This window comes from Rhinichthys klamathensis, unplaced genomic scaffold (assembly GCF_029890125.1).
Source record: "Rhinichthys klamathensis goyatoka isolate OS25496 unplaced genomic scaffold, OSU_Roscu_1.1 h1tg000056l_1, whole genome shotgun sequence".
NCBI classification, from domain to species: Eukaryota; Metazoa; Chordata; class Actinopteri; order Cypriniformes; family Leuciscidae; genus Rhinichthys; species Rhinichthys klamathensis.
In genome coordinates, this window is record NW_026606601.1 from 1,854,407 (window position 1) to 1,871,112 (window position 16,706).

Sequence of the window (16,706 nt, forward strand, 5' to 3'; positions counted from 1 at the left end):
TAAGTATCTGACAATTGTATGTTGAAATTTTGCAATCCAAATCAAAGCAGTTCGCTGATAAAAAATCATTCTCAATTGGCCAGTTAACAGTATTACTCGTGCATGACGACTTAATGGTTTTGCTGCTAATCTGGGAAACAACATTTTTCATCCTAAATGATCATTGGAAGGTTCGAAATCTGTTGCAGATGATCCCTCCCCCTTTCCAGATGTGATGTATTTGCATAATTTATACAATGCAGCGTAACTATTCTCAACTTGCAGATTTGCATCTTTTGGTATTTGTTTTTTGAAGAAAAAACAAAACAAAAACAGGTTTTTCATATAATAATTTTATATGTGGCGTTCCTGAAAAGAACCACTAAGCAATATCAGGTGATCACCGTTGTTTTTTTCATTACACTGACAGTTTGTATTGTTGCTCATCTGAAAATCCAAGCCATTAATAGTGTATTATGAAGAGTTTTGGTCAGTCATTTCACTGAGGTAAAGTTTCATGCCTTTTTATGTTTTTTTGTTGTTGTTGTTTTTCCCGGCAACTTTTCGTGTTATCAAAAAAGTATCAAATGGGAAATGATTAATAGTTATATGTACTATTATAAATGGAAACTATCAATTCCATGTCTTTTGGACAGCACTTAATTTAATAATTACTATGTGAGGTAACAGAATTTATAAACATATTAAAGATCTACATGAACCTTGGCATGAAATGTTCTTTGAATACGAAGGAACAAGATGTGCAAACATAGAATTTCAAACAGTAATCCAACAATCTAATCACGGATTTTCCTACATGTCTGCATTTATTTATTGTTTGGTTTTCAAGTTCATGTTGATTTGTTTTGCTGTATATGGGGCATCTTTAATTCAGTTTAATCTGAAAAAGGGCTGAATCTGTCTGTCTTGTTATTGCTCCGTTTCTGCAATACTTTGGTACTGTTTGATGTTTGAAATGGTATTGATCATCTGCCATATTTGCAATGTGTTCTTTTCAACCGTTCCAATGTCGTATTTGTATGTTTGTTAATATCATAAACGCGTGTTTGCTGGGCATTCCTTGAGCAAGGCAACAACAAATCACCTTGCTGTTATTGACCTGGGTGACACGATCAATTATATGATGTATACGTTTTAAAAACAACATCTCAAAGCATCTACTCGCACCATCTACTGAGACAGGATAGTTAAACAGACATGCCTATTATTATTATTTTTACATGTATGTCCTTAACAAATGTGAATGCAATGCTTTTGGGATTGGGGAATGTTAAATTATTTTCTTTTTTTTAATTATTGGTATTGTTAATTCTGAAGTATTTTTTTTAATTTAAATTGTTTAGTTTGTCTTGATCTGAACTGTGTGGTGTCGCAATCAGTTTCTCTTCCTCTAGGAGGCAGTAGGTTGCTGCTAGGACTTGGAGAACATCATCACAATAACAAACCTGCACCTTATGCACAGCACATTTTTGTTGGTTTTGTTCACTTTTACACCTGCAGATGAACACTGAAAGGGATGGTTCATCCAAAAATGAAAATTCTGTCATAGAAACTTTTATGATAAAATAGTATATGTTCTGCTGAACACAAACGAGGATGTTTTGAAGAATGTGGGTAACCAAATAGTTGCTGGTCCCCATTGACTTACAATGGAAGTTAATGGGGACCAGCAACTTGGTTGAGTAAATTATGACAGAACTTTTATTTTGGTATGAACTGTCCCTTTAAGTTCCATAGCAATCATGTATGTGCTGAAAAAATGTGTTTTTTTAAAACTGGGGCAATGTTCACGTCGTCTTTGTCATATCTGCAGTTTCCTACGATACAAACGCACAGTGTTTGATTACTGGAGGTCATTCAATAAACAGTTACTCCTTGCTTTTGCATAATTTTGTACCGTATGTCATATTCATTTTTTTGTGTGAGAACGTAGGTGTTATCAAACATGAGCAAAAGTTCAGCCACTGGTTCTGTTAAGGCTGGAGTGGTTAATTTCCTCAGGGAAATATCTGTATTTGTAATGATTATTGCTGAATAAATGCATATGGAAAAAGTCACGTGGGTCAGTGTTCAGTAGATATTCTCCCGTCACGTTTTATATTTTAATATGTAATTTTTATTTATTTTGTATTTGATTTGCTTTAATAAATATTGTTTTCTTTTACTTTTTTTCTTCCCCCTTTTCTTTTACTTTTTTTCTTTTTTTCTTACTGCTCTGCAATAAATGGCAGAAACAGAAAATTCTTATCGGTCATTTATCAGCATGTTGGCTGTAAAATGCAAATGGGGTGTGGGATTCCTTCAGATTTCAGTGCATGTTTAGCTGGCTTATTTTACAATATAATAAAATGTAATTGATTCCTGTGATACAAAGCTGAATTTTCAGCGTAATTAGTATTTAGTGTCACATGATCCTTCAAAAATGTTTAATGCTGATTTGCGATTTCTTGTTGAAAATATTGTGCTGCTTAATTTTTTTCGGGATTTTTTTGATTAATGTAAAGTCCAAAAGAAGAGCATTTTTTTTAATGTAGCTAAATCTTTGATCAATTTAAATAAAAGTATTAGTTTCTTTCAAAGTAAACAAATCTTACACCAACGAAAGTGCAAGTAAAAAGTAAAAAATATAGCGAAATCTAATATGGAAACTTGGAAAGTGATAATGAATTAATTTAGTGTGACTAGAGTATGAGGTATGTCTGCGATTTTACTGAATTACTTGGCATATAATTTCTTCACTTTTTTTTGGCTTTTAGCAGGTGAGAACAGATATAATAGAACAGGGAGCTGCTTGGAAACTGCAGACCACGGAGAAAAGGACACCATTTTCAATTAGCGTGGGCAATCCTTTAATAATGTCACGTAATGTCATCCCTTACTAGGATTGTCCACTGTTTCCAACCATACTCCCATCATTTTAGGCACACCTGTTTGTGTGTCTTGGAGCATGGGGTGTGTTTTACTTGTGTTTGCATAGAAATTTGCACATTAACCGAACTATAGCCCCATTAAAATTACATCACCCTTTGACCTGAAGCTCTGTCTCTAAGATATCGATTTGGTTATTTTTTAGGTCAGGCCTTCTGGCCGGGCTCCAAGTAATGTTCTGTGACTGTTTTGATGCTGGTTCCACAAGGACATAGCATGCGAAAGCAAAAATCAGCTCTAATAGTTACAGTCCCTGAAAGACTCGCTTAATGAAAATTAGTGACTTAAGGTTTAATTATGGATAAAAATGCCAAAAAGGACACCCGAACACAAAAGCCAAATGCGCTTGTTTTAATATGGTGTCGTTACATTTGACCATTTAATGGGGTCTTGAAAATGAGGGTTGCATTTAAAGGGTCATGAAACCCTAAACCCAATTTTCTGAGATTTTAACAGAGGTGTGTTGAACACCATTGAAGACAAAGTTAGCATCTGTTAGTGGTGATGTAGTATTCGAGTCCGGTCTCGAGACCGATTTCTGCTTTCTCGGACTCGTCTCGGACTTGTTCCTTCAAAGACTCGGTCTCGACCTTTCTTTTACTGTCTATGGTCTCGACCCTTCAAAGACTCTGTCTTGACTCGGTCTCGGACCACAGTGGGAGGAGAAGGACTCGTAATTTCAGACCGAGTCCTCTAGATTTTTTTTACAACGCATTTTTTTTATGTTCATATGAAAAAAAACACACAACACATAACAACAATAATAATAAAATGCAATGTTGACGGGCATTATTTGAAAATGACATCCCATGGTGCAATGCAAAGGCCTAACTGTTGATTATTAACTGGGGTGATATTAAATCATGAATATCAAAACTGACATGTCGAGACAAAATCTCGACTCGGACTTGCTTCCTCAAAGACTCGGTCTTGACTCGAACTCGACCCTTCAAAGACTCGGACTGGACTGTATTTGAACGGACTCGGTCTGGACCCTTCAAAGACTCGGTCTTGACTCGGACTCGGCATAGGAGGTCTCGTCCCCATCACTATCTGTTAGATTTAATAGTAGTTTTTTTCCGCTATTTTTGTCTTCTGGGTTTAAAATCTTCATTGTGTGAGTGATTGCTTTGATGACTCATCATTGGTCTCATCTACATTTCTTATGTGTCCACTTACAAGCGAAACAAAACCGTGTGCTTTTATAAAATAAAGAAAATAAACGGGATGTGCTTTCTGCCTCTCCGTGAACTTTTTTTCGGGAGCGCGTCTCTAAACTTAAACAAAACTCAGCGAATAGGTACTATTCACCCAGGCAAGAGCAGTATATCTTTATAATCATTCAAAATGAATTATTTTCAAATATATGCATTTATAGTGTGTATATAAACAAATATATATTTTATAATGACATTATAATTGTACATGTACATTAATGTTTTAAATAGAATTACGATTACTAATATAGGCCTATGTAGCAGGCCAGTTACTTTTGAAAGGACAAAAATACGATGTCAGTGTATTTCATTAGACTTTAACTTTGCCAGCTATAAAAAATCTAGCATTTCCTCACGTTTTACCACTGATTTTTAGTGACAGTTGATATGCATGGGCCACTGGCCGATGACAGTTATCCCGCTGTCCCCCTCCCCTGCCGTGCCATACCACACCACAAGCACTCCCCTCCCTTCTTCTCACAGCCATCCACGCCCATTTAAATTGCATTTTTCGAAAAGATTGGGAGCTAGACTTGAGCTGAAAGAGGGGGGTTTCATGACCTTTTAAATGTTCTACATTTTGATATTGTGCTTGTGACGTCTTTATCTACGTTAGTTTCTACACAGTTAAACCCACATGACCTTGTCGTGACATGCCCCCTGACCATCGTGATATGCCATTGGCTGTTCCTGTTAAACTTTAAGAGGGTAATAACATACGGACTTGTAAATATTTACCTGTCCATAAACATGGTAGTCCTACCATTACAGTAGCTAAAGTTAAAAAAAAAAAAATTCTAACTGCATTTACCCTTTGGACATGAGACAATCAAGCACATTATCAAATTGCAGAACATTTAAATAATCCTCATTTTCAAGACTCCATTAAATGGCCAAACGTAGCCTGGGCAACACATTAAATGGTCAACAAGCACATATGGCTTTTTGGCAGCTTTGACAGGTTTTTATTTATTATTATTTTTATCCATAATCAAACCCTCCAAGTCTAATCTTACAGTGGGAGTTTTTTGGGGATCATAAAGATGGGCCAATCATAAAAGGACCGGGGTTTTTTCCCAATGGAATTCTATTCATTTTTTTTATGAAAAATTAAATGTAATGTTTACATTTGAAAAAGGCAGGCTTTGAAAACATCTGTGAGCAGCATTGTCACATGATTCAATTAGACATTAGAAAAGTCTACATTTTAGTATCATTGAGATACGATTATAGTTTTTATTATATTAAATACAATTATTTACGCTTATAGTTATTTTAATACATCGTTAAACTAAATGAAAATGAGAAACGTTGCTTTGACATCTAGCCGAAATATAAGTTTTTTATATTTTATTTTATTTCGGTTTGTTTATTTTTACTATTTTATTTTTTGTGGTTTTAGTTTGTTTTAATTAACTAGCAACCCATGGTCTAAATGGCTTGATTTACAAAATAAATAAAACACAATCACATTGTAAACTGTAGACACAAACACACACTCACATGCCTTGCATCCTGCTTAGATAGGCAGGGTTTGGCAATCCAGCATTTGATTGGACATTGTAAACCTTTAAATGCTTCACTTTTCACAAAGGTTTCACATTGTAAACCTTTAAACACCCAGAACCTTGTGATAACCTTCAGTCAACGTTGATAAGATCAATTCCTGTTGGACTTTTTGAGGAAAAACATGAGTGGATGTCCGTTTTTTGAAAGAAAGCATCAGTGGGTTTTATATTGTTTTAGAATTTGTTTTTTAACTAAATGTTTTGATTTTCTATCAAAATCAAATGAAATGCAATGTTATCAACATAAAATGCAATGTTTTAATTTTTTTAACCAAACAAAATTTCAAAAACTTTTTTTTATCTCAAAATTAGATTGTTTACCAGTAAAGCAGAGGAAGAGGATGAATCCCAAAAGGGCATCAACAAAGCCAGTAAAGGAGGAATCATCTATGGAGAATACCTACAGGTAATTAACTTCAAGTCATCAACCTTTATCGATATTTGTACTGATCCAAATATTAATTATTCATATCTAACATTTCAGTCTATTTTGCGGCAAATGATTTAGCAAGAAAAGCTGATGTGCATTAAGGTGCAATAACGTCAGTCTGTTTGCTGTTAGCTTGACAAGGTGTTGAACGCTCAAGTTCTGCAGAGTGAACTGAAAGGCAACAAAATCCATGATGAGCATCTCTTCATCATTACACACCAAGGTAATCGATTTATATGTATTCATATGAAAACCTGCTCTGTTCGCTCTCACGTCGCATTAAAAAATATTGCGCATTCTAAGCTTCCATTTTCACAGATCCTGACTGTATTATCCTGCTTTCTCCTTCAGCCTACGAGTTGTGGTTTAAGCAGATATTGTGGGAGCTCGATTCAGTTCGGGACCTATTCATTAAAAACCATGTGAGTTAAACTAACAAAGTGAATATTGAGTCAAACAAGTGTAACTTTAAAGAGAAGAGTTGACTTTACCTCAAGGATTATGACTTTATTTAGATGCATTTTTTGCGATCAAATTAAAAAACGATGAAATGTGGACGTCGCCAACAGGTTCGGGATGAGAGAAACATGCTGAAGGTGGTGAGCAGGATCCACAGGGTCACCATGATCTTCAAACTGCTGGTGGAACAGTTTGCTGTCCTGGAGACCATGACTTCCCTGGACTTCTTTGACTTTAGGTAACAGCCTCAGTCAACTCATAGAATCTCAAACAACCATAAACAACTGGCCTCAATTGTACACAGAATTTGTAAAAATCTTGCTGATACATCCACCCTAGAACATATATTTCCATGAGTGAGCTTGCTGCAGGTGATTTGTAATTGAATCAGACTATGGTGTGTACGTGTTGCAGGGAGTATCTGTCCCCAGCCTCGGGGTTCCAGAGTCTTCAGTTCCGTCTTCTGGAGGGTAAGATTGGTGTGGCGGATCACTTAAGAGTCCCCTACAACCGTCGACACTACAGAGATAACTTCCACGAACATGAGAGTGAGACACTGCTGAGTTCAGAGCGGGAACCCTCTCTCCTTCAGCTGGTGGAGGTAAAACCTCTCATCTTCAGGTTCAAAAGAAATAGAAATTTTGCCACTATTGTTTTTCCGTTATTAGAATGCTATGTCAAAGCTATTATGTGTTTTGTAGCAATGGCTGGAGAGGACTCCTGGACTTGAAAGTGATGGGTTTAATTTCTGGGGGAAACTGCAAGCCAACATCGAAGAGGGTCTCAAGATGGAGAAGCAGAAACTGGAAGTTCGTTCTGCTCTCATTTCCAATCACAATTATTATTTTTTCCAGTCATGTTACTGAGCTTAAAGTTAACTTATTGCTTTCACTGATAGAAACTGGAAGATTCTGAGGTAAAGCAGGAGCTTCTAGAGGATCGAAACAAACAGACTGAGGTCTTCACTGCCCTATTTGACCCAAAACGCCATGAGCATCTTTTAAGCAAAGGTGAGGACCGGCCCACAATGCTTTGCCACTAACCGCTAAGGTAGGATAGACTAATAAGTAGGGTTATTAAAGGAGAACTACGGTCAATTTTAACATTGAGCTCATTTTTTTGTACATTTGGAGTGCTGTCAGTACTGAAAAAAACGGCAAAAATCGGTGTTGCCTACACCGTGTTATCCTCTTTTTAAAATTCGCACCCTGTTGACTTCAATGGGGCAAGTTCTAAACCTGCTTTTAGCCTCTTAACAACCTTAATGTGTCATTACAAGTGCACAGCCATGTGAGTGGTGTTATTAAGAGTGACCACGGTCAATCTGACTGCAGTAGATGTGAAAGATATTAATAAAAATGATGTTAATTCAGCCAGCTCACATACCTGTATTTACTTCCTGTTTTCGTTCGAAGTCCACAGTAGTCGATTGTCGATTTCGCGCGCGCGCGATCATTAGTTATATTAGTTACCAATGATCGCGCGCGCGCGAACTCGACAATCGGCTACTGTGGACTTCAAACAAAAACAGGAAGTTTTTGTCTGTACTGACAGCACTCCAAATGTACAAAAAATGAGCTCAATGTTAAAATTGACCGGAGTTCTCCTTTAACTAAAACTATGGACTCTTTTTACAGACTGCGATGACACGTTTCCACAGTTATCAACATCGCAAGTCTAGTAAAGTTGTTCCTCGTTTTAAAAAAACAAAAAGGTAGCAAATTAGCTCAAAGCGGAAATATGAATAATAAACTTGTTATAATTAATTATAAATATTTGGATCAGTTAATTAAATTAACTTGATGTAGCTGAATTAATATTACAATTCAATGAATCTGTTTGTCCAGCGAGCACTCAGTATTGATCGTCTATCAATTCTCAGAAAGGATATTTTTTTGTGTACAATCAAAACCCACATGAATATGCACAAAGGTTTTATTTGACTAAATCACGAACACATAACTAATCTAAACAAACACAGAGGGAACGTTTACGACCCTTTGTCTGAGCATGCTGTTTTGCATATTAGCACCTTGTTTTGTGGTTGGGTGAGGGTGTTTGCTGGATTATTCAGTAAATATAATGGATAATTGTGTGTCTGTTTGGTCCATCCGCTACAGTAATAGGCCTACACGTTTATAACGCTATGCTTTGTTATATTACCTCAGCAGTTAATGATAAAAAAATGAATTAACACTGCTGCGATTTTAATCTTTTTCCAAAAGGTGAACGTCGACTTTCTTACAAGGCCCTTCAAGGAGCTCTAATGATCAATTTCTATAGGTATGCATTTCATGTAATATCCACTAAATTCATGTAAATATTATTTTCATTCATTATACAATGGAGACAGACCTTAATTTTCCCCCTTCCAGGGAAGAGCCTCGCTTCCAGGTGCCCTTCCAGCTCCTGACTGCGCTGATGGAGATCGATACGCTTATGACCAAGTGGAGATGTAAGCCTTTGATTCTGAGCTCTCATTCAGAAATCTACAGCCATGATGTCCCACATTTAACATAACAAAACGTTTTCTCTAGATAACCATGTCTGTATGGTGCACAGAATGATTGGTAGTAAGGCAGGTACAGGTGGATCTTCAGGATACCATTACCTGCGCTCGACTGTCAGGTGTGTGTCTCATTTTTATTTTTCTGTGCCAGTCTGAAATACTAAACTTCATGTGGTGTTTTGGTCGTCTTACTCATGGTGGCATGATTACAGCTCATTTACACAGTGGTTCATATGGGGTGCATCTCAATCAAATGTCTAGCATAAAAAAAATGATGTTGTTATTTAAAACCAGCGGTAACACACAACGCTGTACGTTAATGTTGTAGGCCTACTGATTATGTAGATACAGAAAACAGCCTTTGCAACGGCGTTCAAGTGTGTGAATAGCGGTTGGCACTCTGCCTAGTGGTTTACCGAACGCCAATTCCACTGAATCGTTCTTCTTCAGACCGTTGACTTGTCATCGTCTGAACAAACCCAACATAGAAGTTCCTCGCCATAGAAAAGCCAAATTTTTTTAAGGTTTGAAGGGGGGTGTGACCCAAAATGTTTGAGAACCGCTCCATGGAAGCTTGTTTCCGCCACAGAATAAAAAATACAAAAGGTAATTGCAACTTTTAATCTCACAATTCAGATTATTTTTCAGATTATATGCGAGTTTATCTCACACAATAGCCTACTGTGAAAAAAAGTCCGAATTGTGTGATATAAAGTCGCAATTGCATGTTGCAAACTCGTAATTCTGAGAAAGAGAGAAAAAAAAAACTATTTCCCCCCCTCAGAACTGGACTTTATAACTCGTAATTGCAAGTTTATATCTCACAGTTCTGTGAAAAGATTGTCAATTGCGAGAAAAAAGGTCAAAGAGATTACATAATTGGGGTGGGGTTTAATAAGTTTTACTTCTTCCCACTCCATTTTCAAGCATACGTGTATAATTTGTTATTATTGTGTATCTTTTCTGTTGTCACACTATTTTGCTTGAAATAAATAAATAAATAATAATAAAAAATAATAATAATCTCGCAATTGTGAGATAAAAAAAGTTGGAATTGTGAGATAAAAAGTCGCAATTATGTTTTAAATAGTTTTATTTTGTGGCAGAAACAAGCTTCCATATTGTTACATGTGTTTGAAGATGATAAAAGGCTTTTATTTGCATTTTAATGCATTTATGGGGGTTTCACACAGTGATAAACAGAAACACTTTAACCTCAGAAAAGTGCTTAAAAAGATGAAGGCTTGCCATAAATCAATGATGCCTCGTTCTCTCATCTTTCAGTGATCGTTACAAAGTGTTTGTGGATTTGTTCAACCTGGCATCATTCCTGGTACCTCGTGCATGGGTGCCCAAACTGAACCCAAACATCCATAAGTTCCCCTACATGGCCGAGTGTTACGACAGCTCCTACAATTCATGCAGCGGTGAGGATTCAGATTAGGAAGATCAGACTTGTTTGTCCAGGCTGATGAAATGAAATAATGTCCAAGAACTCGGGAATAATGCCAAGTACTCTATTGATCAGCTAAAGTTTGTGCTTTTTGCTCCATTTACGTAATTTACTAGATATCGAAAAACTAGAAACTTCTCTCCAGATGATATAGGCTAGATAAAGGAAGTTTAATGATGAAGTAATTGTGTATATACAAACAAATCAAGAAATCTTGTACATACTATTTATATTTGAAACATGTATGTAAAAAATGTCTTTTGTACCAATAAAAGGATATTTTTGAATGCGGCTCATTGATTACACACACACACACACAAAATATTATATAAAATGTAATTTGGACTGTAGTTGAAATGCAAATTTTATGCTAAGTTTTAAGTGAGCATACTGTGTACCACATCAATAAACAAATATGTTTCCATCACTACTTAAAATAAACTACATTTTTTCCAGAATTTTCTCCATCCCAGTTCACCAGCTTCTGATGGTAAATATTTGTGACCACTTTTTTGAATTAGAGACCATCATGACTGAATAAACAAATGAACTGCTCCAAATCAGTGGAAGTGGACTTTTTTTTCATAATTAAAAAAATATATATACCATTGTGCTAATGTAATGTTTTGAGTTTGTTTTCATTCATGTTTGTATTTCTGTTTTCCAACTGTTTTAGTTTGTTTTTTGCTTCTAGTCTGTTCATTGGTTCTGTTCTCTATTTCCCTGCCTGTTTGTCACCGTAGTGCGGTAGAAATTCCTCTACGCACCCGACTCAAGTTAAACCGGTTGTCCTGCAAATTATCCTCAGGTGACTCCCTCTGACCGCGCTGGTTGACGCCTGTGTGGTTACTCTGACCGCATAAAATTATAAGAATTATATCTACTCTGACCACAAAAGATGCCAAGAATTATATCTACTCTGACCACATAAGATGCCTAGAATTATAAGAATTATATCTACTCTGACCACAAAATATGCCAAGAGTTATACAAATTATATCTTCTCTGACCACATAAGATGCCTAGAATTATGAGAATTATATCTACTCTGACCACAAAATATGCCAAGAGTTATAAGAATTATATCTACTCTGACCACATAAGATGCCTAGAATTATAAGAATTATATCTACTCTGACCACAAAATATGCCAAGAGTTATAAGAATTATATATACTCTGACCACATAAGATGCCTAGAATTATAAGAATTATATCTACTCTGACCACAAAATATGCCAAGAGTTATACAAATTATATCTTCTCTGACCACATAAGATGCCTAGAATTATGAGAATTATATCTACTCTGACCACAAAATATGCCAAGAGTTATAAGAATTATATCTACTCTGACCACATAAGATGCCTAGAATTATAAGAATTATATCTACTCTGACCACAAAATATGCCTAGAGTTATACGAATTATATCTACTCTGACCACATAAGATGCCTAGAATTATGAGAATTATATCTACTCTGACCACAAAATATGCCTAGAGTTATACGAATTATATCTACTCTGACCACATAAGATGCGTAGAATTATAAGAATTGTATCTACTCTGACCACATAAGATGCCTAGAATTATAATAATTATAGTCTCTGACCACAAAATATGCCAAGAGTTATAAGAATTATATCTACTCTGACCACATAAGATGCCTAGAATTATAAGAATTATATCTACTCTGACCACAAAATATGCCAAGAGTTATAAGAATTATATATACTCTGACCACATAAGATGCCTAGAATTATAAGAATTATATCTACTCTGACCACAAAATATGCCAAGAGTTATACAAATTATATCTTCTCTGACCACATAAGATGCCTAGAATTATGAGAATTATATCTACTCTGACCACAAAATATGCCAAGAGTTATAAGAATTATATCTACTCTGACCACATAAGATGCCTAGAATTATAAGAATTATATCTACTCTGACCACAAAATATGCCTAGAGTTATACGAATTATATCTACTCTGACCACATAAGATGCCTAGAATTATGAGAATTATATCTACTCTGACCACAAAATATGCCTAGAGTTATACGAATTATATCTACTCTGACCACATAAGATGCGTAGAATTATAAGAATTGTATCTACTCTGACCACATAAGATGCCTAGAATTATAATAATTATAGTCTCTGACCACAAAATATGCCAAGAGTTATAAGAATTATATCTACTCTGACCACATAAGATGCCTAGAATTATAAGAATTATATCTACTCTGACCACAAAATATGCCAAGAGTTATAAGAATTATATATACTCTGACCACATAAGATGCCTAGAATTATAAGAATTATATCTACTCTGACCACAAAATATGCCAAGAGTTATACAAATTATATCTTCTCTGACCACATAAGATGCCTAGAATTATGAGAATTATATCTACTCTGACCACAAAATATGCCAAGAGTTATAAGAATTATATCTACTCTGACCACATAAGATGCCTAGAATTATAAGAATTATATCTACTCTGACCACAAAATATGCCTAGAGTTATACGAATTATATCTACTCTGACCACATAAGATGCCTAGAATTATGAGAATTATATCTACTCTGACCACAAAATATGCCTAGAGTTATACGAATTATATCTACTCTGACCACATAAGATGCGTAGAATTATAAGAATTGTATCTACTCTGACCACATAAGATGCCTAGAATTATAATAATTATAGTCTCTGACCACAAAATATGCCAAGAGTTATAAGAATTTGAGCTTCCTGGCCGCATTGGAACCCCGCCTAAGAGCCTTACTCTGAGTCATTTTCAAAAGCATATAGACGTTAATCCTGCTAGAAAAAGAATTGTCGGCTATTTTTAGATTTCTATTTTTACATTTTTTAATTATGATTCATTAAAAAATTCCCCCCAACTAACAATAGTTACAGATTGATTAGAGTTTCAGTTCAGGTGTATGTGATATTTGCAACTGGATTATGACAGCTATATATGCCATAATAATTATTAGTAACACTTAATTAGTAAAGTTTTCATTTGTTAATATTAGTTAGTCCAGGTCAAAGATATATCAGTGATCCATTTTTAGTTCTATACTAATTTTATCTCTTTGCTGAAGATTCACCAAAGTAAATTGCTTTTTTTGAGCCATGAAAATCACAATATTTACACTCCACAAAAGTGTTGCAATGTTTAAGAGCTGTTGTGAACCTTCCTGCCCCTTATAAACCTCATCTTAAGTTATCTTAACTACATACACCAATGTCTGACCAGCGAGACCCAACACTTGACCTCTGCAAAAACAACTTTTTATCTCGTTTGACAAATTCTCTGGCAAAGTAAATGGTGATGATTTCTCTCTTTTGATATTTATCAAACTAATTTTAAATAACACCAGCTGAATCATATTTTTATCTCCAACACTACCATTCAAAAGTTTATGGTCAGTAGGTATTTTTGGTAACACTTTATAATAAGGTTTTATTTGTTAACTGCATTAGTGGACACAAACTAACAATGAGCATTACTTCTAAAGCAGTTATTAATCCTAGTCAATGTTAATTTCAAACTGTACTAATACATTATTAATATAAGAAGTTGTATCTGTTAATAATGGACCTCAGCTAACATGAACTAAGAGTTGTATTAATATTAACTAACATTAACAAGGATGTACAAATATATTCCTCATTGTTAGCTTGTGTTAGATAATGCATTAACTAATGGTAACAAATGAGGACATATTGTAGTGTTATGGTTTTGTTTTTCATAAAAAAGAAACATAAAACTATAAAAATCTGGTTTATAGTAACTTTTTTTCCAACAAGTTCCTTGTAACTTGTCCCATTTAAAGCAAATAAGTTGAAAAGCGTATATGACCCTATAAGATTCTCTCTCTCATGATAAACACTTTGACCCTTTCTGTAACTCTGATTTACAGTATACGGTCATACATGTCTAGTTAGTCATCTAAGACAAAGACATGTATGCAAATCCTCTATAAATTTTAAGTGGCAGATACAGTCCTTTAAATGTGTTTGTTGGACATATCTTAAAAACATATAGGTTTTGACAGCTATTTTCATGCATTTTAGTATTTGTCATACATATTTAGTATTTTGTTGATCCTGGAACGACATTTATGTCCGAAAAATGTGTCCTAACCCTAACCATAACTCACTCATAAAATCAGAGGGAAATGAAAGGCTTGACAATGCTTCCTAAACTTGACATAAACTCTAAACTTGTCCTTGAAATCTGATTGGTTGATTGGAATGTTGTTCCAGGATCAACAGAGATGTTGATCCAGGAACATGATGTACTTGGTGAAATCACGTTCCCCAAATCGGACCTAAAATGTATTCACAACTCTTCAAATATGACTAAATTGATATTTCTACGGAACTGTCTTAAAACGAACTAGGCATAATCGATTAGTTGACTATTTGTTTACTATCACGTAGTCTTTAGTATTCATTCAAAAACTCTTTCAAGATCATTCAGTTACCCTGTAGTACACTTTGTCTCTACACATAAAGCTTGTGTGAGTTGTGTGGCCATACAGTGATGTGTGTGATATAGGAGGGAAACAACGTGAGTTCTGTTAAAAGATTAACTGCACTGTCCACAATCAGATGTACAGAGGCCATGAACCTGCTGATGGAGTGTTTTCATAGAAAATAACAGAAGTGCACAGTCATTGGGTCTGATAGAAAGAGCAAAAGTTAAGAGCTCAAGTTTGCAGTAGAGGACAATAAATTCCCACTATAAATGTAGCATACTATATACTATCTTTTATAGAATGCTATACATTTATAATGCACAGAATTATATTATTGCAGGCCTATATATTGTATTTATTTAGAAAGGGCTTTTCCAGGGACATAATTATCCATTTCAATTGATTCATAGATAGATAGATAGATAGATAGATAGATAGATAGATAGATAGATAGATAGATAGATAGATAGATAGATAGATAGATAGATAGATAGATAGATAGATAGATAGATAGATAGATAGATAGATGCTTCAGTTGTCCACTAGAGGGCAGAAAGCATCCAACAACAGTAATTTTTATTCTTATTTTTAAATGGAGAGGTTGTTATAGCCAGGGCAACATCATATGACAATGTAGAAAAAAAATAATAATCTCAGTGTCATCTTATGTTGTAAGCTTTGGTAAAAGAAAACTCATTTATAAATGACGCATGGAAAAACGCATTTAAAATAGATTTATAATATTTAACCAAAAAAATATACATTTTAGTATTATCATATGACATCCCCTTCAGCCAATAAAATTAAAATGTATGTGGCATGTGCTTGACATTTTTGGCAACAACTAAGTGAAGGAGACATTGGAACATATTAGGTCACATGCTGTCAAGGCAATAATTGTACATCCAAATGTGTTTTCTAAAGTTTTTAATAATTTTTAATGCACTTTTTGTCAAATTTAATAACTCAAAGACCAAAAAAATTAATAATCTGTGTGTTATTTCAAAATGTCAATGTCCTTTTTTATTGGATACATATTTTCTGTTTAGCTGGCACTATTGTTCATTATAATAGCCTTTTTACTAGGTTGACGTTAGTACGTTTTAAGAAGACAGAGAGGGAAAGCACCTTTTCCAGAAAGTAATGATGATAGTGACAGCAGTGCATCAGAAAATAAGGCCCAGTCCAGAAAATAAGAGATGGAGAAGTTGAAGATCAAGGAGGATAGAAGCAGTGAGGGTGATGGCAGAGATATATGGCAGAAGAATATAGCCTAAGTCACAGATTGTTGTTGAAGTCAGGCATTTTGGTACGTTGTCCTAGTTTGGAAGGTGGGATCCATATGCCTACCTTCACTGGGTTGGACTCCAGCTCAGGAAATCGGTCTCATTTTAGAGATCCAATTAGTCCTCCATTGTCCCCCTCCTCCAAGTATTTCCTGCAGTTATCTCCAATCAGATGCTGTCGTCACCAGAGCTGCACCACTGAGAGAAAGAGAAACATACACACAGAACACGACGCAGGGGAGCGATAGTGTTAAGAAAACTTGCTCTTTGCCAATATAATTCATCATAAATGTTACTTTTCCTGTCAAAATGTTTCTGTGGAAGGTAGTTTCGGGATGTTATCATTAATCTGTCAT

At 35.0% G+C, this 16,706-nt stretch overlaps 1 protein-coding gene across 1 annotated transcript; it reads left to right on the forward strand.

Annotated features, from left to right (window-relative positions):
- Window positions 1-5,765: 5,765 nt before the first annotated feature.
- tdo2b (tryptophan 2,3-dioxygenase b) lies at window positions 5,766-10,851 on the forward strand. Its single transcript, XM_056248643.1, has 12 exons — window positions 5,766-5,870; window positions 6,026-6,119; window positions 6,276-6,366; window positions 6,495-6,565; window positions 6,713-6,840; window positions 7,017-7,203; window positions 7,304-7,411; window positions 7,501-7,612; window positions 8,828-8,885; window positions 8,978-9,057; window positions 9,140-9,230; window positions 10,396-10,851. The coding sequence occupies exons 1-12, from the start codon at window positions 5,836-5,838 to the stop codon at window positions 10,553-10,555; spliced, it is 1,215 nt and encodes a 404-aa protein (XP_056104618.1). The 5' UTR covers window positions 5,766-5,835; the 3' UTR covers window positions 10,556-10,851.
- The last annotated feature ends 5,855 nt before the right edge of the window (window positions 10,852-16,706 follow it).

What these genes read in the sequence shown, in the direction of transcription:
- tdo2b (XM_056248643.1), top strand. Translation starts at nt 5,836, where the DNA reads ATGAGTGGATGTCCGTTTTTTGAAAGAAAGCATCA. An exon ending in CTGGACTTCTTTGACTTTAG is followed by an intron (nt 6,841 to 7,016) that starts GTAACAGCCTCA and finishes TACGTGTTGCAG; the next exon opens with GGAGTATCTGTCCCCAGCCT. An exon ending in CTAATGATCAATTTCTATAG is followed by an intron (nt 8,886 to 8,977) that starts GTATGCATTTCA and finishes TCCCCCTTCCAG; the next exon opens with GGAAGAGCCTCGCTTCCAGG.